The 24,281-nt window shown below is 59.1% G+C and overlaps 1 protein-coding gene across 19 annotated transcripts in view; it reads right to left on the bottom strand.

Annotated features, from left to right (window-relative positions):
- ARHGEF10L (Rho guanine nucleotide exchange factor 10 like) overlaps positions 1-24,281 on the bottom strand; it is a 148,339-nt gene that overhangs the window by 49,352 nt on the left and 74,706 nt on the right. For 8 of the 19 annotated variants that reach the window (XM_036353074.1, XM_036353083.1, XM_036353081.1 and 5 more), the window contains 9 exons: positions 20,679-20,851; positions 15,634-15,750; positions 12,702-12,810; positions 10,163-10,269; positions 8,670-8,747; positions 7,583-7,762; positions 6,503-6,619; positions 4,650-4,742; positions 3,686-3,859 (listed from right to left, as the gene is read on the bottom strand). In XM_036353074.1, the coding sequence (XP_036208967.1) occupies positions 3,686-3,859; positions 4,650-4,742; positions 6,503-6,619; positions 7,583-7,762; positions 8,670-8,747; positions 10,163-10,269; positions 12,702-12,810; positions 15,634-15,750; positions 20,679-20,851 (1,148 nt within the window). Of the gene's footprint in view, positions 1-3,685; positions 3,860-4,649; positions 4,743-6,502; positions 6,620-7,582; positions 7,763-8,669; positions 8,748-10,162; positions 10,270-10,990; positions 11,193-12,701; positions 12,811-15,633; positions 15,751-20,678; positions 20,852-24,281 lie in introns of those variants that run through there. The other 11 variants (XM_036353080.1, XM_036353082.1, XM_036353084.1 and 8 more) reach the window with 6 other exon arrangements.

Here is a 24,281-nt window from a genome sequence, read left to right as displayed (position 1 = left end):
GGAAGCCATCGGGAGGATCATTTCACCTGCCCACACCTCAGCTGTCAAGTGGGGCAACAAACTCCACCGCTCAGGTCACCAAGGTAACGCACGAGCAGACGTGGCTACGTAACTTCCCAAGCCCAGAGCAAGATGGAAATGTGCCCCTCGTTCAAAAGTTACTACGAATTACAAGACGGCAATAGCAGCGCATTAAACCCAGCACGGGCCCTTCTGCGCCCTGGCCCTGTGACAGTTCCGGGGTGCACCCACGAAGCTGACATGGCAAAGATGGCAGCTGTCCCCGCTGCTGCTGTCGTGACTGAGCTCACCAGGAAGGGGTGTGGCCTCACGCAGGGAGACCCCGGGCCTGGAAGTCGGTCAGGTCCCTGCACCCTGACCTGTTGAACCTCGGCCACTCTCACCTCTTGGAAGGGCTCCCAACAGGGCAGGGAAGGTCTGCTGGTCAACAAGGCGACCCTCTGAGGTGGCCAAGGACCTTCAAGCCCCAGGCCTCTCCGCAGCCTGGACACCAAGAACCCCCTCCAGCACTGGGACCCCCTGGGAAAACATCTTTTTATTAATAGGAATATTGGGGAGTGGGGAGGCGTTCAGCAAAATTCGTTCCCAAAACCCATAACTCCAAGGGCAACAGTTATTCTCCCCACCCTCCTGAGGGGACGGGCAGAGCCCCCCCCAAACCTCTCCTTGAAAGAATGCCTGTCAATCTCCAAAAACCCATGTGTGTCTGTCCACAGAGAAGTCCAAACAAACAGTACGAAACCCCACTGTGCGCCGGCCACGGTGCTCGGCACTAAGCATTCCGCTTCTCGCTTCATCTGCGCAGCAGTCCCGAGGCCATGCCCATCCCCAGAGGAGGAAACGGAGATCCCAGAGGTGAAGGCACCTCCGAGACTCAGTGTGGATGGAGTCAGGCCGAGTGCTCGGTCCCTCCAGCTCGGGGCTGGGCCATCGGAGTCAGCGGAGAACCCGCTGCCCCGAACACAAGGAAAAGATTCGAGGTTCCTCGGGTTCCCCCCATAACTGCTGAGGCCGAGCTCCTCCCACTGCTTCTACCAACAAGCTGACCCCCGCTCAGGAGACAGGCCTGGGACCCTGAAGACAGCGGGCCCCGTGGGAGACTGCCAAGTGTGCTGTGACCCAAAACGTGGAAGAGGAAAGTCCCCTGGGCTTCTGGCAACCAACCCCCTGCCCTTAGGCAGAGTTAAAAAGAAAACCCAGATATTGCACAAGCGTCCCCCAGAGGGTCCCGAGCAGGCACATTATGAAACAGCCGCACAGTTCCGTTTGCGGCCCACCCAGTTTCATTTCCGCTTTCCCCTGGGTGATGGAGCAGGGGAAAGCCACTGGTCCAGCTGAGATTGCCCAAGGGGGCCCTGGCAGGGGGAAGGCACGGCGGCCGCCACCACACTCTTCACAACATCCACACCTAGCAAGACACCCCCTACATGACAGGTGGAGAACCAGACTCAGAGCCTACAGTTCCTTGCCCAACGCCAACAGGTTTCCCTGACCTCCAGCCAATGACCACCACTCCTTACTGCCCGGGTCCCCCTGGGGGACAGAGCAGAATAGAAGAGATGGCTCTTCCCAGAGTAACTGCTACAGCAAAGGGCTTCCTTTTCCCGATAATCTCTTCCCAGGGCAGCTGCACAGGTGTGTGAGCAGAGGCAAGAAAAACCCTGCCGGTTACAGAAAAGGAGCTAAAGCAGAGGACAGAAGAAGATACTCCAAAGGGCAAAGCCCATTAAATACCAGCGCAGGTGGCCACGGATGGGCTGAAGTCTTTTTCTCAAGAGACATCCCAAGATAGAAGGCTTGGGTGTTACTAGCTACCATAGGGTGTCCTGCCTAGAGGCAGGGAGCGGGCAGGGGATGACGCCCAGCCTTCATGCCCGCCTTGATCAATCATGGATGGGGACGTCCCCCCAGGAGGAGGCTCTGTCTTCTACCCATCTTTTTCCCCCATCTCTTTCTTCCTGGAATAGGTGAAGCAAACCCAGATGCCTGTGGGGCCAGCAGGGAACCTCACTGGGAAGACGTGGGGAGGGGCTGAGGGGAGTGGGAAGCCCCAGCTCAGGTGACTGTTACCATGTAGGAAGTTCCTTGCCCAACACCAACAGGTTTCCTAGCTCTTCCAATCCTTCAGGAAGACCCTCAAGTCTGAATTTTATGGGATAGCTCTCCATTTTCAAATGTTGGCAACTAATTCCATTTTTTTTTTTTTTTAACTACTGTGTGGGTCCAAAAACACATGCCTAAATTTGGTGGGAGAGTCTCCAGATGTAGGACCCTTGACGCTTAGAATTGCAAGGGACCCTGCAGGTTGTCTTGTCCCAGCCCGGTTACTCAAGCTGTGCTAAAGATATTTTAAAAAATGGCAATGTGGGTTAGAGAGTACTATATACTGTAAGGTCGCGGTCCACCTGGAAAAGGCTGTTTTCCGACAACCCTTCCCGTACTATTAGGACATTCACCATGTGGCTGAAATCTCACTGGCCTTAGTCACTGGCCTTAGTTCTGCTTTCGGGCCCACAGAGCCAGAAGGCTCCCAGTTTTCCCCAAAAAAGATCTGGACATCTCCCCATGACCCAGCACAAAGTCACTTCCCCAAAGAACGACCCGCGTTCCCGCTACTGTGCCCTGGGGCGGGGTCGCCTCACCCTGAACCATCTGGGCCAACTTCTACCCTCCGGTAAGTGAAGGAAGGTGAAGGCTGGGGTGCAGGTCTGGGGTCTTGCAGGCAGCTGAGGTCGCATGCCACTCGGACACAGAGGACTGACGTCTACCAACAGGTGGCTCTAGGACGTGACTTTTTTGGTACTGGCTTTGTATTTTTATATGTTTTTATTGATTTCAGCGAGGAAGGGAGAGGGAGAGAGAGGTAGAAACATCAGTGATGAGAAACATCATTGATTGGCTGCCTCCTGCACGGCCCCTACTGGGGATCAAGCCCACAACCCGGGCATGTGCCCTGACCAGGAATCGAACCGTGACCTCCTGACCCACACTGGCCGGGCTGGCTTTGTATTTTGAAAACAGGGGCCTCTACAGGCTTATTTGAAAGTTCTTCAAGATTTTGGAGGGGAGGGAGGGGTAGAATATTCCTAAGTTACAACCCCAAGACCTAGCATGGACTTTTCATCTTTCTTCTTCTTTAAAAAAAACACTGATAATGTTATTTGTATTAAGTCCTTTGTATTAAGGGCTCTGGGCCTGCTGTTTTTCTGACTCCCTCATTTGCCCCTGGGGGTCAGGCAGCTTTGAATTCTCCTTTCAGTGGGAGCAAGTGAGGTTCAGAGAGGTTGTGTGATTCCCCTGAGGCCACACAGGGAACGCCAGTAGCAACATCAGGATCCAAACCCCGAACTCTGACTCCAGAGCCCACTTGCTCAAGCACAGTGTTAGGCTACCATTTCCCATATCTTTACCGGCAATTCCATGAATGAACAAAATGAGCTTTTATCCTAAAGTAACACAAACAGTAATGAATGTGGGGGTCCAGTGAGACTAATCCTCCAGGTAAGGTCTGTGGGCACAGAGAGAAGCCAGGCAGCCCCTCCCTCCGAGAACACTGCCACCTGGTGGTGGCCACGAGGCAGGCGGCAGAGAGGTGACCAAGGCTGCAGAACAGGTGAGGGCATGCTCGCAGGTGGGGCGCCCCCCCCCCCCCCCCCGCACTCACCTTGTTGAGGCTGCTGCGGTCGCTGACGCTCTTGGTCAGCTGCTGGATCTCGGCCACCTGGTCAGCGAGCCGCTTCTGCTCGTTGAGCTTCTCGGCCAGCGTCTCCAGCTCCGTGAGGGCCAGCTGCAGCGAGAGCCTGTCCGGGTGGCCCCTAGGGGTGTTCTTCAGCATGTCCTGCCAGGGCGGAGAGAGCCAGGGATAAGAACCCCACCCTAGCAGACCCCCCCACCCCGGCTGGAGTCAGAGCCTCAGCCTCCACACCCCTGCAGACCCCCCTGGCTGGGGTCAAACCCTCAGCCTCCACACCCCTATGGAGACCCTGGAGACCGGTCTGAAAGGCTCAGTTTGCAGCCAGGACAGGTGGGACTTGGCATAGAACATGGCTCAAGGAACAGCGAATGAATGAAAAAATAACAAGCATGTGGACCCATCCCTGATTCACCGATGCTGACAGCCACTCCCCAGCTGGCAGCTCTGAGGACAGAAAGGAGAACGCTGCTGGGCCCTTGGCTGGCAGCCTCCTTCCCAGCTGGGCCCAGGCTCACCCGTGACAGAGATGCCCCAAGGTCTCGGGCCCTGGGCATGGGGTGGGGCAGGAACATGTGGGGAGGGGGCCTCTTGCTTCCTGTGAAGCCTGAAGTGGCCCAGGTCAGCTCATTCCCTGAGCATCTCCTCCCTGCCCAGAGCCCATAGGTCCTGGGTTCCGCATGCCTTCATTTCCTTCCAGAATCCTGGGCTCACCCACCACCAGCCACTCAGCATTCCACATGGAGAGATGGGAAATACGCTCCCAATCTGATCGGCTCCACTCCAGGAGTGAAGTAGGAGGGGCCAGGCGGGCGGGGGAGGGGAGAAGCCCCGCCACAGGCCACAGCGGATGCAGGGACTGCAGAGGACAGATGAGAGCCCCCACCCACCAGGGGCGCACCATGCAGGCAGGGGGCTGCAGAGCCCCGGGTGGTACCTGAAGCAGGAGGATGAACTGCGGGAACCTCTGGATGGGCTTCACCATCAGCCCGTAGAGCGTGACGCGGTCGGGGCTACACACCTGCCGCCGCTGTTGGAGACGAGGTGCAGTCATTCGCTGACCCTCTGCAGCGAGGCCCCCGCGCCCCCGGCTGCAGACGCCGCCCGGGATGGGCTCCTCTCCCCGGGCCCAGGACTCTGCTCAGCCTCGGGCCTGAGAGAAGAGCCAGGGGGGTCTCTGGTCCCGCGGCTCCCGGCCACCACGGGTCCCCACACAGCCCCTCAGCCTGGAGAAGCTAGAGCGGTCATGTTAAGGTCTCTGGACTAACAGCATAACTGGGAAGTTCAGCAGTTATTGCAGTGGTCGTACCTCCACAGTAGCCGAGACAGCCATTCCCTCCACTTAAACCAGCGGTTCTCAACCTGTGGGTCACGACCCCTTTGGCAGTCGAACGACCCTTTCACAGGGGTCGCCTAAGACCATCCTGCATATCAGATATTTACATGACGATTCATAACAGTAGCAACATGACAGTTATGAAGTAGCAACGAAAATAATTTTATGGTTGGGTCACAACATGAGGAACTGTATTTAAAGGGCCGGAAGGTTGAGAACCACTGAAACGAAAGCAGCCGGGCCTGGCCAGGATGAGGGGGGGGCACGGGGGTCTTACTGTCCTCTCTCTTGCATCTGTTCCCACCACTCCATCCACACACCTGTCGCCTAGATCCTGGCCCTCGTCCCTGGTAACCCAGGCTGCTGCCACAGCCTCTCCACTGCCCCAGGTCCCTCTGCCCCGGCCCAAAGCCCCGCAGCAGCTCCCACTGTCTGAAACACACTGTCCCGCAGGTCCAGGGCCGCCCACACTCAACACAGCTGCCTCTGGGCCTCCTCTCCCGGGACTCCCAGCAGCAGTGCTCCCGGGATCCACCCAGACGCGCTCACCTGACGCCATCCTCCTGCCTCTGACCTTTGCCCCCACCCTGCACCTGTTACACCCCTCATCCATCTCCACCTGTTATAATCCCATCGTACCCCCAGGACCCATGGCAGACGCCCTCTTGGACCAGGGCATTGGGTTCCTCAGCTGAGGCCTGGCTCTGGCTCACCTGCACCCTCCACCTGGCAGCATGCTCCCTGCAGGTAGGGCCTCCATCTGACTCGCCTGACTAAGCCCCCAAAGAAATCTGGGGGAGCCTGGCCACAGCTACATGAGGCCTTTGGTCCTTTTACCTTAATCTGCCACATGAACCCCAAGACCCCCTTTGAGAAATTCTCCTCACCCTTTTACAAATAAGGAAGGGATTGTGGTTCGATTCCTGGTCAGGGCACATGCCCAGGCTGTGGGCTCCGTCCCCGGTAGGAGGTCTACAGGGGGCGCCCGATCAATGAGCCTCTCTCATCATTGATGTTTCTATCTCTCTCTCCCTCTCCCTTCCTCTCTGAAATTAATAAAAATCTATTTTTTTAAATAAGAAAAGGGACAGCCCAGCGACACCCTGAGCTCTACCTGGAGGCACCCTGCCCAGCCCGCCAGAGGTGCAGGCCCCGGCACTGCTGGGTCTCCCCACCATCATCTCACCCATCCCCAAGAGGTCACAGGCCTCCCCTTCTGCCTGGCAAAGCCAGGATCCCAAGAGGCTAACTGTCACTCATCCTATCCCTCCTGCTGGGGGGCAGGAGGAACCCCTGTCTTCCCAAGGGACTGTGGGAGCCCCAAAGGAAAGAGGTGTCCCCCCCAAAGTGACATGCTCCCTGAAGCTGGGCCAAAGTCCCCCCTCCTGAGAAGCCCTCCCGCCCCACCGCCGCCAGCACCCGTTGAGGGGGCTGCGGACCACCGCCAGGCCCACCTTGAGGAACTCGAGGAAGGCGGGCTTGGTGAGACAGGCCTTCTTGATGATGGACATGGCGTTGGTGAAGTTGTTCACGTAGTCGCTGTACACGTCGAGCACCATGGACTTGGAGAACTGGAACGGGCATGGGAGTGGCACGGGAGGGTCACACCCCGCCCACCCTCACTGCCACCTCAACTGCTCTGACGACGCCTGGAGGATCTCAGCTAGTCTGAGGTCAGGACACCTGTCACCCCAGGGAGGGGAGGAGACCGGGCTCAGAGAGGCCAGGAGACCCGAGGTCGCAGGGAGGAAGAGGCGGGGACAAGGACAGCCTGGTGCTCCTCCTGCCCTAGCACGGCAGCCCCGCCCACCGGTGAAGGTGTGGCACCCCCAGAAAATAAAATCCCCCTGGCCCTTCGCCCCCCCAGGGGCTGCTCCTGACTCCATACTCCTGGGACACACTGACAAGGTGTCAGATCTGCTGAGCACTCAGGTTTTAAGCAATCCTTTCTCTTTTAGAAGAACCCAAATATGTAAGACAGATCAGAGTGGGGTTCCACTGACTTCACCCTCCTTAGCTCCAAGAGTCTCTCTGGGGCCCAGGGGCTTCTGACACACCCCTCACTTCACAGAGGGGACCTGGGTCTGAGAGGGCCCTAGAGCTGCCGGACATGGCCAAGCCAAGCGGAGGCCAGGCCAGGTCTCTGGAGTGTGACCCATGCTGAGGAGGCCCCGACGCCCTGGGACACCCTCTGGGGGCCAAGGCGTGTTCTGTTTAAGCATCGCCAACTGGTCACCCGGAGTGCCCGGCAGGGGACCTTCAGACCCCCGGTGGCTGCCCACAGCGGCCGGTCCCCTGGAGATCCCCAGCACCACGCCGGCAGCCATCTCCAAGGCCACACCGGGCACTGGAAGGTGCCAGGCCGACCCCTGGCTTGGACCACAGGGCAGATTCGGGCCCCGCCACCCTGTGACCCCACTGACTCGGACAGGGGAGCAGGCAGAGGCAGGAGGCTGGCCCACATGACCACAGGGCCAGGCAGGCTGTGGTCTCCCCTGGGTGGGGGGCCAGGGAGAGAGTCTGGGGACACCTACCGAAGCCACGAAGAGGTCCCCGATCTTCTCGGAGGCGTCCCACTCGGCCACGCGGGAGGACAGGGCGATCTGGAACATGGAGTGGCAGTGCAGGATCTCCTTCACGCGGAAGAACACCACCTGGCACTTGCGGAGGCTCAGCGCCTTGGGCTCCATCTCCACCAGCGGGTTGCGGTAATCCTGCGGGGCGGGCGGGCGGGGTGAGCCGGCCAAGGCCAACGAGAACTCGGCGGGCCAGGCTGGGCCTTCCTGTCGGGGGAGCAGGTATCCCTCCCTCCTCCCCCCTCGCCTGTCTTCTAGGAGGATCTCCATGATGTAAGCCTCCCGGCCCCCCTGTGCCCACCCACAGCCCACCCCATGACGTCTGTGTTAAGCTGGGCTGGGAGGAGCTCCGTGGTGTCAGCCCGCAAGGCCAGGCTGGCCCTGTAGAGCTCTGCCGAGCCTGAGCCAGTCTGTCTGAAGGAGCGGAGGCAATGATGTCCCGGGGAGCCCCCCTGTCCCCCAGCTTTGTCAGACACACAGGCGTTTTCATCTTCATCTCCACCTGCCTGAGGTCCGGGGACCAGGCTCCCCTGTGTGGCTCCCACCCTGACAACACCCTTCCCTGTTGGCCTCACTCCGAGAGCCCACAACACCCCAGCAGATTCACCGCTTCAGGAATGCAAACGACAGACCAGGTGGATACACCTGGACCAAGTCACATGACCATCTAGCAATCCCTGGGCATCTGATGGCGAGAGAGGCTGCCTCCTACTCCCCGACTTGGGGGCTCCAGGCCAATGGGAAGGCACGGCCCTGTCCCAGGGGCTCCCAGAGAGGCGGGCGAGGAAGACACAGTCCCTTTCAGGCAGGAAAAGGACCCCGTGCCCTGGACTCTCCAGAACAGCCCTCATTCCACAGAACCCCAACTTTATTTCAGAAAACGCAGGCCCCCCCATGAACACCAAGGCATCCAGAATTCTTAATGTCTCCCATTTGGAGGTCCGCTGTCCCCACAAAAGTTCTGGCCTTTGGCCCCCTCCCCTTACACTCCCTGCCAGGTGTCCCTGAGGCCCCCCCCCCCCTCCCAGGGGCCCCAGAGTCGTACCTGGAGGACCCGTTTCAAAGACTCCACGTAGCTGCCTTCGCTCTGCACAATGGAGCCCAGGATGTGCCTCCGGACCACCTGCTCGGGCCGAGAGCTCGGTCAGCGCCTGCACCAACCATGGCACAGAGCAGCACCTACTGTGCGCAGAACCCAGGTGACGGGAAAAGGAGCCCCAGTGCCCAGAGGAGCTGACAACTAAGGAACCCATCCCTCCCTGAACCAATGGGCCTGGAGGCCCGGCATTTCCTTCCAGGGCCCCTGCCCACTCCAGAGAAACACCCGTGCTCCCCAGTCTGCAGAATGGGGCGGGGGCCCTGGACGACCCCCAGGTGCCCAAGCTGTTCCCAGGGCAGAGTTCTCAACCGCATTGACATTTAAGACCAGGTGATTGTGTGGACCGTCCTGTGCACTGTAAGATGCCTAGCAGCATCCCTGGCCCTTACCCCCTAGACTGCAGTAGCATCTCCCAGTTGTGACAAGCAGACCTTGCCAGATCACCTGGCACAAAATCACCTGGTTGAAAGCCACCGGCCTAGAGTAACTCGTCTTGCCTGACCCAGGAAATTACAGCCTCCCGGTCAGAGACCAGCCAACACCAGGAAGGGAAGCCCTGGGCTACAAGCTGAAGCCTGGGATCTCGCCGGCTCCACCCGCTCGGACAGTGGCTCCCTGCATGGGGGCAGGGGAGCGGGGTCACCTTCCCAATGTGTTCAGGGGCCAGGGTAACAGAAATGAAGGAAGCAGGCGGATGGCCTCCCAAGACGAGAGGTGCGGCCCCATCTCCCTGATTTTAAGAGGCCGGACATCCGGGTTCTCTGCCACCCAAAAAGGTGACAGATCCCCTTCACTGAGCTTGGGGCCCCTCACACGTCTTGCCTGGTGTCCTCACAACCAGAGGGAAGCAGGTCTCTCACGCTGGTCCGTGGCTGGGAAAACCCAGATGGGGAGGGAATCGATCTGACCGCCCAGGTCCCCCAGCAAAGCCGCCCGGCTCGGCGTGACACTGGGAGAAGGAAGACACGGCCGAGGAGCCGGCTCGGAGGGGAAGCCCGTGTGACTCTGAGACCCCATCCTGACGACAGGTGGACGGAGGGTGGGACTGGACACCTCGCTCAGTCCTCTCGGAGCGGATTAGTTCAGTGCGTCTCAGCCCTTTTTAAATTTAGTCCCTTTCGTCAAACAACACTTTCATTTGAAACAGGTAAGTCGGAGCCACTCTGGTTGCTGTGGGCGTGGGAAGCAAGGCTCCAGATTGGGAGGGGGGGGGGGGGGACCCACCGCCAGGGACCACAGCGTGGGACCCTCGGGGCCCAGTTTGGGAAGTCTGTGCAGCTGGTTGGGAAGAGAACCCAAGAGGCCCCAGCCGGGGTTCAGCCAAGAGCCCCGGACCATCACTTCCCCTTCAAGATGCAGATCTTGTGGCCCCAGGTAATAAGCTGGGACCCCAACATTCCTTCCCCTGAAGACTCCCACCCTCCGCTCCTCCCACAGACCTGCTGAGGGCTCAGGCCATCGGGCATGGGGCCCAGCTCCGGGGCTGGGGGCTTGATGTCCGTGACGCTGACCTCCAGGAGCCCCATGTCCTCATCCTCCGAGTCACCTGGAAAGGCAGACAGGTTGGTGACACAGTAAGGCCAGGACAACACACCCTGCTCAGGCTCCAGGAGCCGGGAACCACCCTGGCCCGGGGTCCTGGGGGCTGAGTGGCGCCTGGGGCCACACAGGGTCAGAGCCCAGTGGCCGCATCCTCGGCCACAATCCCCTGCAATAGCCTGTCCCTAAATAACCATGAGCGAGGGAGGAAACAGCAGCATCCATTCGCCAGCGTCCCTGTCCCTACTCAGACCCGCCCGCTTCTGGCCTGGCAAGGCCTGGCCGCCTGGGAGCCCATCACCAGGCACTAAAAATAGTTTTCTTCTGGACGCCGGAAAGGGAGAAGGAAGACCCCCAAAGAACGAGCTATTTGGCTTTGTGTTTTCATCTTTCAAAAAAATATGCAAAAACGCCAAAGGAGAAAAGTTCAGCTGGTGTCCTCAGGGCACCGTGGGCACGAGTGGGCGTGGGTCCCAATGGAGGGCAGGGGAGGCAGGCTCAGGCAGAGAGAAGGGGAGGCTGGCGGAGGGCAAGGGTCTGGCCTTGGAGTCTGGCCCCTACGAGAGAGAAGTGGACACGGGAGACGGGACCCTGGCTGCTCAGGGCTCTGACACACCATGGCAGCAGCTGTGGGCAGCAGGAAGTGGGCGCCCCGGGGAAGCTGGGAAGAAAGAAGTGGCAGTGACTCCCGGGGCCAAGGGAGCAGGGACACTCAGGTAGGCCCTTACCTGAGCAGGAGACGGAAGAGGAGGAGGAGGAGGGACAACGAACCACAGCGTGGGGGTGGGGGTGGTGAAGGCCCTCCTTCCCGGCCCACATAGCACCCGGGCGATCACTCCGCACCCACCCCAGCCTCCGGCCCTGCGGCTTCCTCTTCCCCCATGCAGCGCTGGGTAACATTCTTGGCCGGTGATTCGAGCTCTGCCACAGCTATTAATAACGCCTCTGGTGGGAGGGTCACTTTAGGAAAGGCTCTGGGCCTGGTGGGGAGGGCCCGGGGAGAGCCCGCTGGCCGCCTGGCTGGCCTGGGGGTGGGGAGACTGACCAGGAACTGCTCCCAGCCAGCGCGCCTGTCCACCCTGCTCTTTCTCCCGGGCACTCCACTGCGTTCGGGCCTGTCCCCTTCCACACCGGGGGCCAGGGCACCCTCACAGGGTTAGTGCTACATCCGCGCATGCACTGTTGGGATTAACTGTGCAGCGTCACATGGCCAGGAGGCAGCAGAGCTGGGATCTGAACCCAGGACAGAGAGATTCGGTCCTGGCACCAGACACCAGACACCCCACTTAGTGCCGCCACCCCCGGCCCCTTCCACAAACACACTGACAATAACACCTGCCAAACAGGAACTGGGGGCTAAGCCAGGCCCTTTCCATGCACTGCCTTGGTCATCCTTACCACAGCCCCCTGAGACAGATGCCATCCTAGCCCATTGCCCGGGTGAGCAAACTGAGGCACAGAGAGGGTGAAATAAAAGAGGGCGCAGAGCCTCCGGTCTCCCTGGCCTACACACCTGACCTGGCCCCGCTCTCTCCCCCCACCCTCACTCCAGCCAGAGGAAGGAGCCTCCTCCATCCCTTCTGTGCCTGTGTGTCCCCAGGCAAGTCACTGAAGCAGGCTGCGCCTGCTCCCTCCTCTCTGAACGGGAACAGGACAGCCTCTGTAGCTGCCTGGTGTTTATTAGGATTCAGTGAGGAGCTGTGAAGCTCTTATGAGCGCCTGGCACGCAACAAATACTCGATAAACGTGAATTCTCACGAAAATCATTTCTGGGACATCGCCTACGTCCCCGCCTCCCGGCCTTTGCACGGGCTCCCTTCTGCGCCCGGAGCACCCGTTCCCCTCCCCTACCCCCTGCTGACCGACCTGGGTCTCCCTCTCCTGCTCTCAGCCCTTCCCTGACCTTCAACCCCACATTCCATGCCCGTTTTCCCCACCCCGCGCCATGGCACCCCACCATGCCGCCATGCTGCCTGTCATTTCCTGTCTACAGGCCTGTCTCCCCTGCTGCACCAGGAGCTCCTGGAGGAAATGCTGTTCTATGCATCGCGGTGCCCCTGCACCCAGCCCGGGGCGCGGCACTTAGTAGGTGTTCACTAAATGCTGGCTGGTGGGGAGATGGGTGGCTGATAAAGGAAGGAATGAACAACAGAACTCAAAGGCGAGGCCAGGTGAGCTAGGCAGCACAGAAGGCCCAGGGCAAGAGCAAGGGCAAGAGCAAGGGCAGGGACGCTAAAGGGAGAGGCCCCACCTCCCCTGGAAGAGAAGGCCACGCCTCCAAGAGAAATAGGAAATAGGCTGGGACAGCGGCCTGACACTTGGGGTTCAGTCCCCAAGACCCACCGCCAGAGGAGCCCAGACACCAGTGACCTCGCCCACCAGGCCCTGCTGCCACAGGGCTGGGCACCAACCCTCCCCAGGCCGGCCCATGGGCCTCACCGAGGACGTCTTTCCTGTGCAGGAAGGACACTTTGCGCAGGACGGCGATCCTCGTCTTCTCCAGCCCGTCCTTGGTCCCGCTCCTGGCGGCCTTCATGAACTGGGTCATCTGGGCAAAGGCAGAGGCGCTCATCAGAGAAGCGGAGGGAGGCCCTGGGCCGCTGGCCACCAAGGGCCACCAGCTCCTCCCAGGCCTCCAGGCCTCCAGGCCTCCAGGCCTCCAGGCCTCCAGGCCTCCAGGCCAGGACGACAAACATCAAGACCCCGGGGCCCGTGCCCTCCCAGGGAGGTGGCAGCAGAGCCCAAGAGGGACAGTGGGGCAGGGCGCCCCGAGACCGCTTGAGACCTCCTGGGACAGGATGAGAAGGAGGATCTCCCTAGGGGAACCCTCTTTTGGGGCAAGGGGAGGTCCTAACTCCATTTTTCCCCTTTGGGACAAATTATACAGCACCTACTCCCATCAAATCGAGGGGAGGTGTCGCGTGGGGGAAGGCTCGAGGCCTGGGGTCCCAGCCTGGCTGCAAGTCCCAACTCCACCACACCCAGCAACGTGACTCTGGACGCAGCTTAACCTCAGTGAGCCTCAGGCTCTCGCTGAGACTCACCAGGGCCATGAGGACCACGCGGGCAGGTCTGGGGAAGCACGCTGGACCGAAAAGCAAGCTGCACAACACCAGGTTACTTAAGGGGCCACCCCAAGGAGGGGAGCACACACCTCCATCCCATCTGCGGAACCCGAGGGAGGAACCCCGTCCCGTGCCCCCAAACAGCCAGGTTTCTTACTGAGCCACTGTCCAGGAAAGGGGAGAAGGCTGACGTTGCCACAGAGCAGGGCGCAGCTTCCCCTCTGCGGGGAGGGCCTGGGGCAACAGCGCAGCAAGCTAAGCAGAATGCGGGCACAGGAGGAGGCGTGCCCAGGAGGGGAAGCGGGCACCCTGGGTGCTGGGGGAGCCCTGGCCTGCAAACAGAGCTGCTGTCCCCTAACTCATTCTTTCATCCCCTCCACACCCAGCCCAGCCCTGGCATCTTCCCCGACACACAGCCGGCGCCACTGAGAGAAGCTTCTAGAGGGATGGACATGCCTCCTCTCTGTGCTGCCAGCGCGGCAGCCACTAACCCCACGTAACTTGCGGACACTGGAAAAGTGGCTGATGTGACTGAGGACCCAAACTCCAGGTTATATTTCATTTTCATTCATTTGAATTTAAATAACCCCATGGCTGTCATCATGGACAGTGCCTGCCTAGGAACACCCTCTCCTTCCTGAGCCTCTGCTGCAGCTGGGGGGCACTCATGGGGCGAGGGGGGGCCTGGTCTCTGCTCTCAGGACCTCCTTCCTCCGAACACCCCCTGGGGCCCCAGCAGAAGGGGCGGGCGCTCCGTGGGGGTCTGGGAGAGGAAGGCTTGCTGTAAACCAGTGGGGGCTGAGGCTGGGGGCAGGGTGGCGCTTTTCAGGAACAAGGCCAACTTTCTAGAAACAACCAGCCGTGGGTGGGGAAGGGACGTCCCAGCCCTTCCTCCCCTCTACATGGACAATGTGAGGATAGCAGGGCTTGGCCTTTTGGGCAGGGTCATAAACACCTGTGAGGACTAACAAGAGGGACAGATGTCGACCCCAAACTGCACGAAAACGCTCATCCTCCCCTGAGGGGGTCACCCTGCCCCCCAGATAGGAAACCTCTGTCTGGAGCCCAGTTCCCGGCCTGGTAGAGCGCCATGTGCAGGGCTGTCCTAGGAACTCCCCACGTGGTCTTTGGGGGAACCCCCTGCAGCCTCTCTGCTGGCATTTTCCTGGGCAGTAAAAGGGCAGGTGAGCACCCCAGAGGTGTCCCTGAGTCAGCCTGCCACCCCCACCCACCCTCACGGTGCAGAGGCCGCACCAGGAAAAGCACTGGTCTGGGCCTCTTGTCCTCCACATGCTCCCTGCTCCTCTCTGGCCTCGGCTTCCCGGGAAGTTAAACCTGCCCGACCCCAGGTGCCAGGCGCCTCGGGGCACCTGTAAAAGGGCCTGCACATTGCAGAGTGTCTCTTCTCCTCTCCCTGGGGAGGCCTTGGGTTCGAGGGGGACAGTGCCACAGGCTGGAGAGTGCAGGCTTTGACCCGCACGAACCCAGGTGTGAAGCCCAGCTCCGCTGCTGACCCTGGTGTGACCCTCGCCGTCCTCACTAACGCTCAATGACAGCAGTGACCCCCTGCCTGCAGGGTGCCCTGGGGACAGAACAGTCGGGCACACAGTCATACTGCCACCGTCCACTGAGCGCCCGGTGTGCTGAGTGCAGCACCGAGCACCCAACATGCCTGAGCTCATCCTTACATCCGCCCGAGGGGCTGGTACTGCTAATGTCCCCATTTCTCAGGCAAGGAAACCGAGGTCAGAGAGGTCAAGAGACCTGCCCAGGATCACACAGAGAGAAAGTGGTGGGACGGGGATTCAAACCCAGGCCTTCGGGCCTTCAAAACCCATAGCACATGGTAGTTGCTCAATGAATGGAAGCTACTGCTGTCAGCAGCATCATTATCCAGCAATCTAAGTCCCATCTGAGAAACAGGTCCCCTGAATCTCTCTGCACAGGATGGGGAGGATGTCTATGTAACACAACTGCCCCCCCCCCCCAATGGTTATTAAATATGCGGACTGCAGGGCCTTGGTCCGGACCTACAGGCTCAGAGTCTTTGGGGGATGGGGGGGCTCAGAAATCTGCATGTTTCAAAGCTCCCCGGGTGATTCCAAAGGCCCTAAGTTTGAGAACCCACCCAGGAACTCCTGTAGACCGGTGAGGCTTCGCTTGGGGGTGGGGAGAAACAGGCCTGCTAAGGCGCCAACCAGCTCCTGCACAGGTGCGTCCCGCGGCCAGTTCTGGGTCTCGGGGGCAGCCCAGGGCTCGGCCCACCCTCTGCGGCCCAGGACTCGGGAGGGACAGACAAACAATACCTTACAATCGTACTTGTGCTTCAGCTCCTGCATGTCTCTCCCCCCAACTCTTAAAGCCAAGATGTCTCTCTTAGTCCTGGCGTATCTCTCCTTTAGCCTAGTCAGGTCTGGAGAAAGCTGGAGCCCCCAAGCGGCCAGGCAGAAGGAGAGCAGGTGAGAGGAGCAGGCGGGACAGGGCGGAGACAAAACAGGGACAACAGAGGAAAAAGGAGACTCAGGTAAGGTGGCGGATGGACAACTCGAAGCAGGCGGGACTTGGGGGCTGGGCTTGACCAGGGCCCAGCAGCAGTCCGGCCAGCCTCCTGCCTGGACCGGCTCCAGCATCGCCCCACCCCCTGTGTCAGGCAGCCAGGGCCGGTCTCTGCAGCAGGAAACCCCGCTGCTGGGGAGGAGAGGTGGCAGGGGGGTAGCCCAGGCACCTCTCGGGGAAGGGGAGCAACGCTGGGAGGACAAGGACTGTGTCTTTGTCATCTCCCCATCCCGGGGGGCTTGTGGCATAAGAGGTTCTTGGCAACTTTGTGAGATGGATGGATGGGTGGATGGCAGGTAGATGGATGGGCGGAACAGGTGGGCAAGGGGATACGTGGATGAGTAGGAAGATGCACAGAAAGATGGGTGAGTGGATGGAGGGATGGTTGGACAGATGGATGCAAAACAGACAGGCAGATGGGTAGACGGACAGGCTCATGGAGAGATAGATGGATGGATGAATGAATGGATGGAGAGATAAATGGATAGGTGAGCAAATGGATAAAATTAGTTAGGTGACTGTATAGCAGGGCAAAAGGATGGAGGGATGAATAGATGAATGGAAAAATAAAAGGATGACTGGACTGATGGATGATAGACAGTGCTGTGCTGATAAACATTAACAACCAGTTCTCCAGGCAAAAGAGCTCTGCTTTGTAGCATTTCCGTGGTGTAAATGCTCCCTCCTAACCCATTTCAAGCTACCAACCTGAATCACTGAATGTAAACTTGGAAAGAGACACATATAATTGGTTCTTGGGTTCTTGTGAGCAAGGCCAAGCTGACTCTAGCACACCACTGGGGGAAGGGGTGGGTAAGTAGAGGGAGGAAGAGAGGGAAGGAGGGAGGGAGGGAGGGAAGGAGGGAGGGAGGGAGGGGAGGGGGAGGGAGGGAGGGAGAGATGGAGGGAGGGAGGGAGAGATGGAGGGAGGGAGGGAGAGATGGAGGGAGGGAGAGAGGGAGAGATGGAGGGAGGGAAGGAGGGAGGGGGGAGGGAGGGAGAGATGGAGGGAGGGAGGGAGGGAGGACTGAATGGAAGGATGGATGCGTAACTGCTTACATACTCTCTGGGAAGATGGATGGATGGACAGATGGTCAGATAGACATCCAAATGCATGAAGTGTATAAGCAAAGGTGATATTTGGTCAAGTACACAGAAGACCAAGAGAGTGTCCTTTAGAGCAGCGGACACGCAGGGAGATCGAGTCTGAGCTCTGAAGGCAGGCGAGCCTGCACTCACATCACCAGCCCCGCTTACTCGCTGGAAAGTCTCCCCACCTGCCTTCCAGCTTCCCCACAGGCAAACGGGCCATGATCATAACCACTTCACAGAGCGGCTGAGGAGATCACATAGATGATAGATCCAATATATCGAGAGCTTAGTGATTCCTCAGAAAATGGAAGCGATCATCACACTCTCTTATTCGAATAAGTGCTCACCATCTGTTGAATAGCTGGATGGATGGATGGATGGATGGATGGATGGATAGATGGATAGATGGATAGATGGATGGTGGGATGGATAGATGGATAGATGGATGGTGGGATGAAATATTTTCTTTCAAATTGTATGTGTTGAGTGTGGCTCTACCACTTACTGGCTGTGTGACCCTGACCACGTCATCTAATCTCTCTGAGCTTCGGTCTCGTAGGTTCTCTGATGAACAAAATGAGACTCTTCATGCCCATAACACCGACCACTCTAGGGTGTTAGGAAAACTAAAGGAAACTGCTTGGTGAGCTGCACCACGCCGGCAAAGGTTCAGGATTGGTATACAAAGACGTAACCAGACAGGGATCCGCCTGTGAGTTACTCAGACTCCCCAGAAACTGAGGGGTCTGGTGTATGTACCGAGTTCTGTTCCATCTGCAAATAAGATTAACACAATAAAGCAGTGGTTCTCAACCTGTGGGCTGCGACCCCTTTGGCCGTCGAAGGACCCTTTCACAGGGGTCGCCTAAGACCATCCTGCATATCAGATACTTACATTACGATTCATAACAGTAGCAACATGACAGTTATGAAGTAGCAACGAAAATGATTTTATGGTTGGGTCACAACATGAGGAACTATATTTAAAGGGCCAGAAGGTTGAGAACCACTGCAATAAAGCCACAAAGGCCACGGGGGCCGCCTGATGCCCTCGATTCTCTAAGGGTCAGAAGACCCAGGATCGGGAGTCTCCTGCGGAACTGGCCAGATCCGAGCAGGTCAGAGCTGGCTTTTCTGCCCCGTCCCCTGACCCACTGGATCACAGTGACCTCGGTATGAAGAGGTCACAATCAGAAAGTGGAAAAGTTCAAGCAGCCCACTCCACAGCTGGAAAAAAATTAGTAACTGCCACTGGCCCTGGGAGGCAGCCAGCAGGTACTGTTAGCGTAAGAGGACCAGGCTCCTGCTTACACCTGGGTCGGCAGCTTCCAAGGAGGTCCCTGTGCACACCCTTCGTTCACTTCCTTTGGCAAAAATCCACCCGTCGAGAGCGGCCTCTCGAGACATGAGAAAGAGGAAGTCCACTAGTTTTCTGGCAGCAGGGCAGGGTGCCAGGCCCCTCTGGTCTCCAAGGACAGGACACAACACTTCCCCAGATCTCTGCTGCCCAGCGCCCCGCAGCCACACCACACGGCCAAGCAGCAGTGGCCCCGAAGCATGCAGCCACTGCAGCGCCAGGCTCGGGAGCAGGTGCGTCCAAGAAGCACAGGAGGGCAGAGCACCGCAGGCAGGGGTCGGGGGTCCCTGGCAGAGATGGGTGCTAAAGGAAGGACCCCTCGTCAGCCCCCTGTCCTGGGAGCCTGCTGTTCAGGCAGCAGGAGGGCCTTGGCCCATGGCCAGAGAAAAGGTCCCCGTGGTTAGAAATTCCAGGAACATTGTCTGCTGAGGAAGAGTCCAAAGCCCCAGACTCAGGGTATGAGGGGCCTGAGCTCATGGCAGCAGCCAGAGACCCCGCCCCTAGGGTCAGGCCCCGGGGAGGGCCAGCCCAGCACTCTGAGTGGTCCCTGGTCCCTGGCACCCTCTGGGGGCAGAATGCTGGTTAAAAGGCAGCTTGCCCTGCCACACCCACACCCTGAGCAGGTGAGGCCCTGGCATCTGCGAATTCAACCAGCTACCACGTGATCCTGATGCCCATGCAGGATCCCCATGGATGCCCCAACTCAGCATCCCCATGTCTCTGTCCTCTGAGAGGTGCCTATCGTACCCTCCCAGGCCCCAGCAAGAAGGCAGGGGCTGGGGACATGGCTATGGGGGATGAGGAGGGGCAGCCAGAGGCTGAGGGCAAGGGCTGGCCTAGGCAACAAGTCCACTTGCTCCCACAACCCAGGGCCGGCTGAGATGTGCCCATCCTGCCCTCCTACAGAGAGGCTGCCCAGGGGCCATGGTGGCTTCATAAGGAAAGCCCCCTTTCTCTCTTAAGTGGTGCACGCTGCCCCTTCTGAGGACACAAGCAGGAACGACCTATTTCTGGCTTTTGCCGGACCACCCCTTTGGTCTAAGCCACCTCTCCATCTTCCCCAGCTGCTGCACCCCAGCTCCCAGCTCCTCTCTCCTGGGCCCCCTCCGACCAACCCCAGCAGATCCCACCGTGTCAGGCAGGCACCATGGGTGCAAGGGCTCACGGTTACAGAACGGCATTTTGTCTTCATTCCTGACAAATTATCTCATATTCGGGATCTCCTCCTAGACCACAAAGGTTCCCGGAGCCAGGGTGGGTCTTCCTGGTCCTGTGTACCCCAGCCCACACGCTAAGATGTGGCCTAAGCACACAGTAGGTGTCACAGATGCCTAACTTTCTTGCTAGCAGCATGTCAAGGCCACTTTCCACGGCCCAGCCCACGGAGGCCCAGCCACAAGACCAGGCGAGACCTGCTCACTCCAGGCTTCCTGAGGACTTGGGGGAGCCTTCTTGTCTGCGGGGATCCCCACACTTAGAAAGGGGCAGGAGGCACTAGGAAAGACTTGGAGGCCCCCACAACCCCAGCCCAGGTCTGGGACCCTCTGCCTTGTCCCTGCCCCGCCTCCAGGCTGAGCTCGCCTGCCTGTTTGTGTCTTTTCCGAAGGATCCTGAGAGGGACCCAGTCACCTCTGGTCAGTGAGTAAGAAGCTGCTCCCACTAAATCCCAAATCTCAGCATGGCTAGAGCCTGCCTTCTGGGAGCATCTGTAGAATGAATGGGAGCAGTGAGACTGTCGCAGGAGAGGAGGAGCAGGCAGTCCACCCTGCTCTCGGCCTCTGGCTCCCTCCCGAGATCAGCAGGATGCACCCCATTCCAGCAGAACACCAGAAGGAACCAATGCATGGGTGGCACTTGGAAAGGCCGAGGGAAGGAGCCGCCCAGGCAGCTCTGTCTTGGCCACAGCAGCCCCTGATGGCTCCCCTCGCCAGGCGGAGGCCTGGGTGGGCCTGACTACACAGACCAGTGTGGGGCAGGCAGAGCACAATGATTGCTCCAAGTGCCCACTCTGATCCGCTGGCCGGGCTGCCTGGAGCACCGTGCTGGGGATTCTGAAGCCAGATCTGAGCCCAGGAGCAACATGGTCCATGCCAGGATCTGCCATGGACACGGGGTGGCAGAGCACCTGTGCAGGGATGAGCCACGCCCACCCCAGGGTCAGGGCTCTCCACAACCAAACAGGTCAGCTTCTGGTTCAGGGCTCCTGGGCCACTTCCTCCCTCACACATTCCTGGGAATCACTGTTTAGCTGTGAGTCTCAGGCCTGGCTCTCGCCACCCGCATCGTCCCCTCCCCAAGGGGGTCCCAGTGCCCTGGCCGGGGTGAGAGACGCCGCCGTAGGCTCACCTTGGGCTGGAAGGACACTCGGTGCCTGGCGGGCTCTGCCTCCGGCTTGGCCTCCTCCCCGGAGTCCTCGCTGTAGCTCTCAAACTCGCTGGAGCTCCAGCCTAGGTCCTCGGCCTCCCTGGGCGCCCCGTCCTGGCGCACATCCTCGTACAGCAGGCTCCTCTCCGCCCCTGCTGGCCAAGGGACAGGCTGGTGAGCAGAGGCCCCAAGGCCAAGTTCACCAGAACCCCATTTCTGAACCCAGATGCGTAGGTGGGGGTGGGTATAGGTCAGCCGTGGGCAAACTATGGTCCGCGGGCCGGATCCGGCCCGTTTGAAATGAATAAAACTGAAAAAAAAAAAAAAAAAAGACCGTACCCTTTTATGTAATGATGTTTACTTTGAATTTATATTAGTTCACACAAACACTCCATCCATGCTTTTGTTCCGGCCTCCGGTCCAGTTTAAGAACCCATGGTGGCCCTCGAGTCAAAAAGTTTGCCCACCCCTGGCATAGGTGCATGTCGATTGGCCCTGGAGCTCCACCTCCACTTCCTTGTCCATAGAACAGAGGTGATGACAACACAGCAGCCACCCGGTAAAGTGAGGCGGACACGGGAAGGTGTAAAAAAGCGCAAGAAACGTGTCAGGCACCCAACAGGCTCACTGACTTCCTGTCGTTGTCAGCATTACTTTCCTGGGGTCTGAGTGCTCATCCAGCGCCTCCTAGGCATTTTTTAATAGAAAGGAGAAGACGGCCCTAGCCGATTTGGCTCAGTGGATAAAGCGTCGGCCTGAGGACTGAGGGGTCCCGGGTTCGATTCCAGTCAAGGGCTCGTACCTCGGTTGCAAGCTCCTCCCCAGCCCAGGCTCTGGTCGGGGCTCATGCAGGAGGCAACCAATTGATGTGTTTCTCTCACATCGATATTTCTCTCTGTCTTTCCCTCTCTCTTCCACTCTCCCTAAAATTCAATGGGAAAATATCCTTGGGTGAGGATTAAAAAAAAGAAAGAAAGAAAAAGAAAAGAGAAGATGGAGGAGCAAGCCCTGACTCGGGCTCTCAGCTCTGGCCTCGGCATCCTGGGAGCACACGGAGATGGGCCAGCGTTCGGTGCGCCAGGACCCTTCAGGCCAAGCCTCTTTCCCACAGCGGTGCAGCATGGGCCAGTAGGGGGCGCACCTGCTCCAGTGTCCAGGAGCGGTCCCTTTTCTCCAAGGCCCCACAGGAAATGCCTTGAACCGAAAACCTGGGGACAAAGACCTGAGAGTCCACTAGCCTGGAGAGACAGGTGCCACCAGGGCCTGGGCTCTCTTGGGGTCTCTGTCAAGTGGGTGTGAGATGCGCTCCCAGGCTGTGCTGGGACTGGAACACGGTCCCCGCACAGCCCAGCTCCGCCACTGGGAGCTCTTCGGCTTCACTTCCCGGTCAGTTACCCGCAGACCTGAACTGCAAACCTCACAAAAGCGAGGCCAGGCTCCAAAAATGCCCGCAGATCAAAAGGCTGCTGTCAACACGGAGAAAATGAGGCATTGGGAAGGGGTTTTAAATCTGCTCAGAAAGCACATGTGCTGGGAAGGGAGGGGGGGACGGGGGGCGTGGGTCTTGGGAGACCTCCCTGCAAAATGGGATGGTGATCAGCGGAAGGCGGGGTGAATACAACGTACGTAAAGCTCCAGCGGAGAGCAGCGATCCTTCCCGGTGGGGGCTGTAGGTGGGCTTGGTGTCATCGCACTGACCCCGAGCCGCACCTGCACCCCTCGGGAAAGCGGGGGGCGGGGGTCTGGAAGATTGGCAGCCAAAGAACAAAGCGGGCACACTGAGGCTTAGCTGGAAACTCAGGCCCCAGGATCAGGAGGGAGCATGAGGTTATTTTTAAGCAAAAGATAATAGTGACTAATGTTTCCAGGGAGTGGAGCAGCTGGTGACTAGGCGGTGACCTTTACAGTGACCTTTACGAGGCTGGCTTGATGGTCCTATTACTGCAGTGCGGGCCCCACCAATGCTTGGGGCTGCCCCTGAGGAAGAACCAGGGTGGCATGCCAGATGTCTCCCCACCCCGCCACCTTCCAAGGGCCACCAGCTCCCCGCCCCGCCCACATCTACGTGTCCGTCTCAGTGGATTTTCCCAGAAGCCCTGCAGGTCGGCAGGTGGCAAGTCATCACCCCTCCATTAGCCAGATGACTGGCCCAAGGTCAGGCAAGGGAGGGGCTGCAGACTCCCAGGCCGGGCTCCATCCATTCACCCCTTTTCATGGAAGCCCCGCCATGCTGGGCTCATCTAGAAGTGCTCCCCAGTGGGCACCGTGCCACCAGATTCCTGGGCCTGTGCCAAACCCTCAGCCTCAGGGGCCTCACAGCAGTTCTGGTCCCTGGTCCCCGCCCTCTGCTTCCTGGGGCCTCAGACTTCACTGGTGCTCAAGATCACAGCCCCTTTCCACAGCATTCACCACCACCCGCTGGGCACTCCATGTCATTCTCTACCGGCATCCTCACCACAGCCCAAGCACCTCGCTTTATTGCCCCAAATTAACAGATGCATCGACTGAGGCCCAGAGAGATGAAGAGAAGTCCTCTGGTGTGACCCTCCCCAGAGTCCTGCGAGGTCAGGATGACATTCTGATTTTGTAGGAAGAAACATATAAATAAAATATGTCTGCCCAAAGGCCCCGACCCCTGTGCCCTAATCAATGGCAGAGCCGAGACTGGAGCCCAGGGCTGAGTGTCCACTAGCGTGGGTGGCCTGCGCCTCGGCCGATAACCTCCTCTCCCAGGGCCCGCTGAGCCCACATGAGTCCACACCGGTCTTATACTAACACAGCAGCATCCCTGAGCAGCAGACCTAGTGAGGTGGCCACAGCCTTTTCTCACTCAGTCCTCCCAAGCCCTGCAGGTGGGGACCTGGGGGTGGGGGGTCCTCACCCTGCAGGCTCAGAGCTGGGATTCAAAGGCAGATTGTCTGACACATACTCTTAACCACCTCGGGAAAAACTAGGGACAAGCCATTTCCCCTGCCCTGGGGACACCATAGTGCTGGAAGGTGTGTGTGTGGGGGGTGGGGGGGGGGGGTGCAGACTAGGGACCAAGTAATTCATTGCTTGATTAGATTCAGGTGGGAAAACAGCCCAAAGAGGTTAAACAAGGGCCTTAGTCCTCTCAGATCCCCTGGGTTGGGACCTTCCTACAAGACCCCACTGCCTCCCTACACATTGCGGCCCGTCCCCACCTCTCCTGGATCCAAATGAGTTACAAGCAGGGGTGGTAAGCACCTCCTGGGCTTGCAAAGGGATGCCTGTTGTTGGCCCATTTGTCCCTGTGGCTGGAACAGGAGTCAGGGGGGTGGCTCTGGGGGCCCTCAGGTCTTGTCGTGTCTGTGTGTCTCTCCCGTTGGACTGCACAGCCCAAGGATGGTGAAGGCCACCCCTATCAGACTAGGAGCTCCTCAAAAGCAGGGGCTGTGTTTCCCCGGCATGGGGAGCCCCTGAAAGCAGGCAGAATGGGGTAGTGGAAAAAGCAAGAGTCAGCCCCGCCGGACAGGCTCAGTGGTTGAGAGTCGACCTGTAACCTGGAGGTCACGGTTCGATTCCTGGTCAGGGCACACGCCCGGGTTGTGGGCTAGATCCCCA

The sequence above is a fragment of the Myotis myotis genome, unplaced genomic scaffold (assembly GCF_014108235.1).
Source record: "Myotis myotis isolate mMyoMyo1 unplaced genomic scaffold, mMyoMyo1.p scaffold_m19_p_2, whole genome shotgun sequence".
In the NCBI taxonomy this organism is placed as follows: Eukaryota; Metazoa; Chordata; class Mammalia; order Chiroptera; family Vespertilionidae; genus Myotis; species Myotis myotis.
Note: the sequence above shows the minus strand (reverse complement) of the source record. Positions and strands in the feature narration are given on the sequence as shown.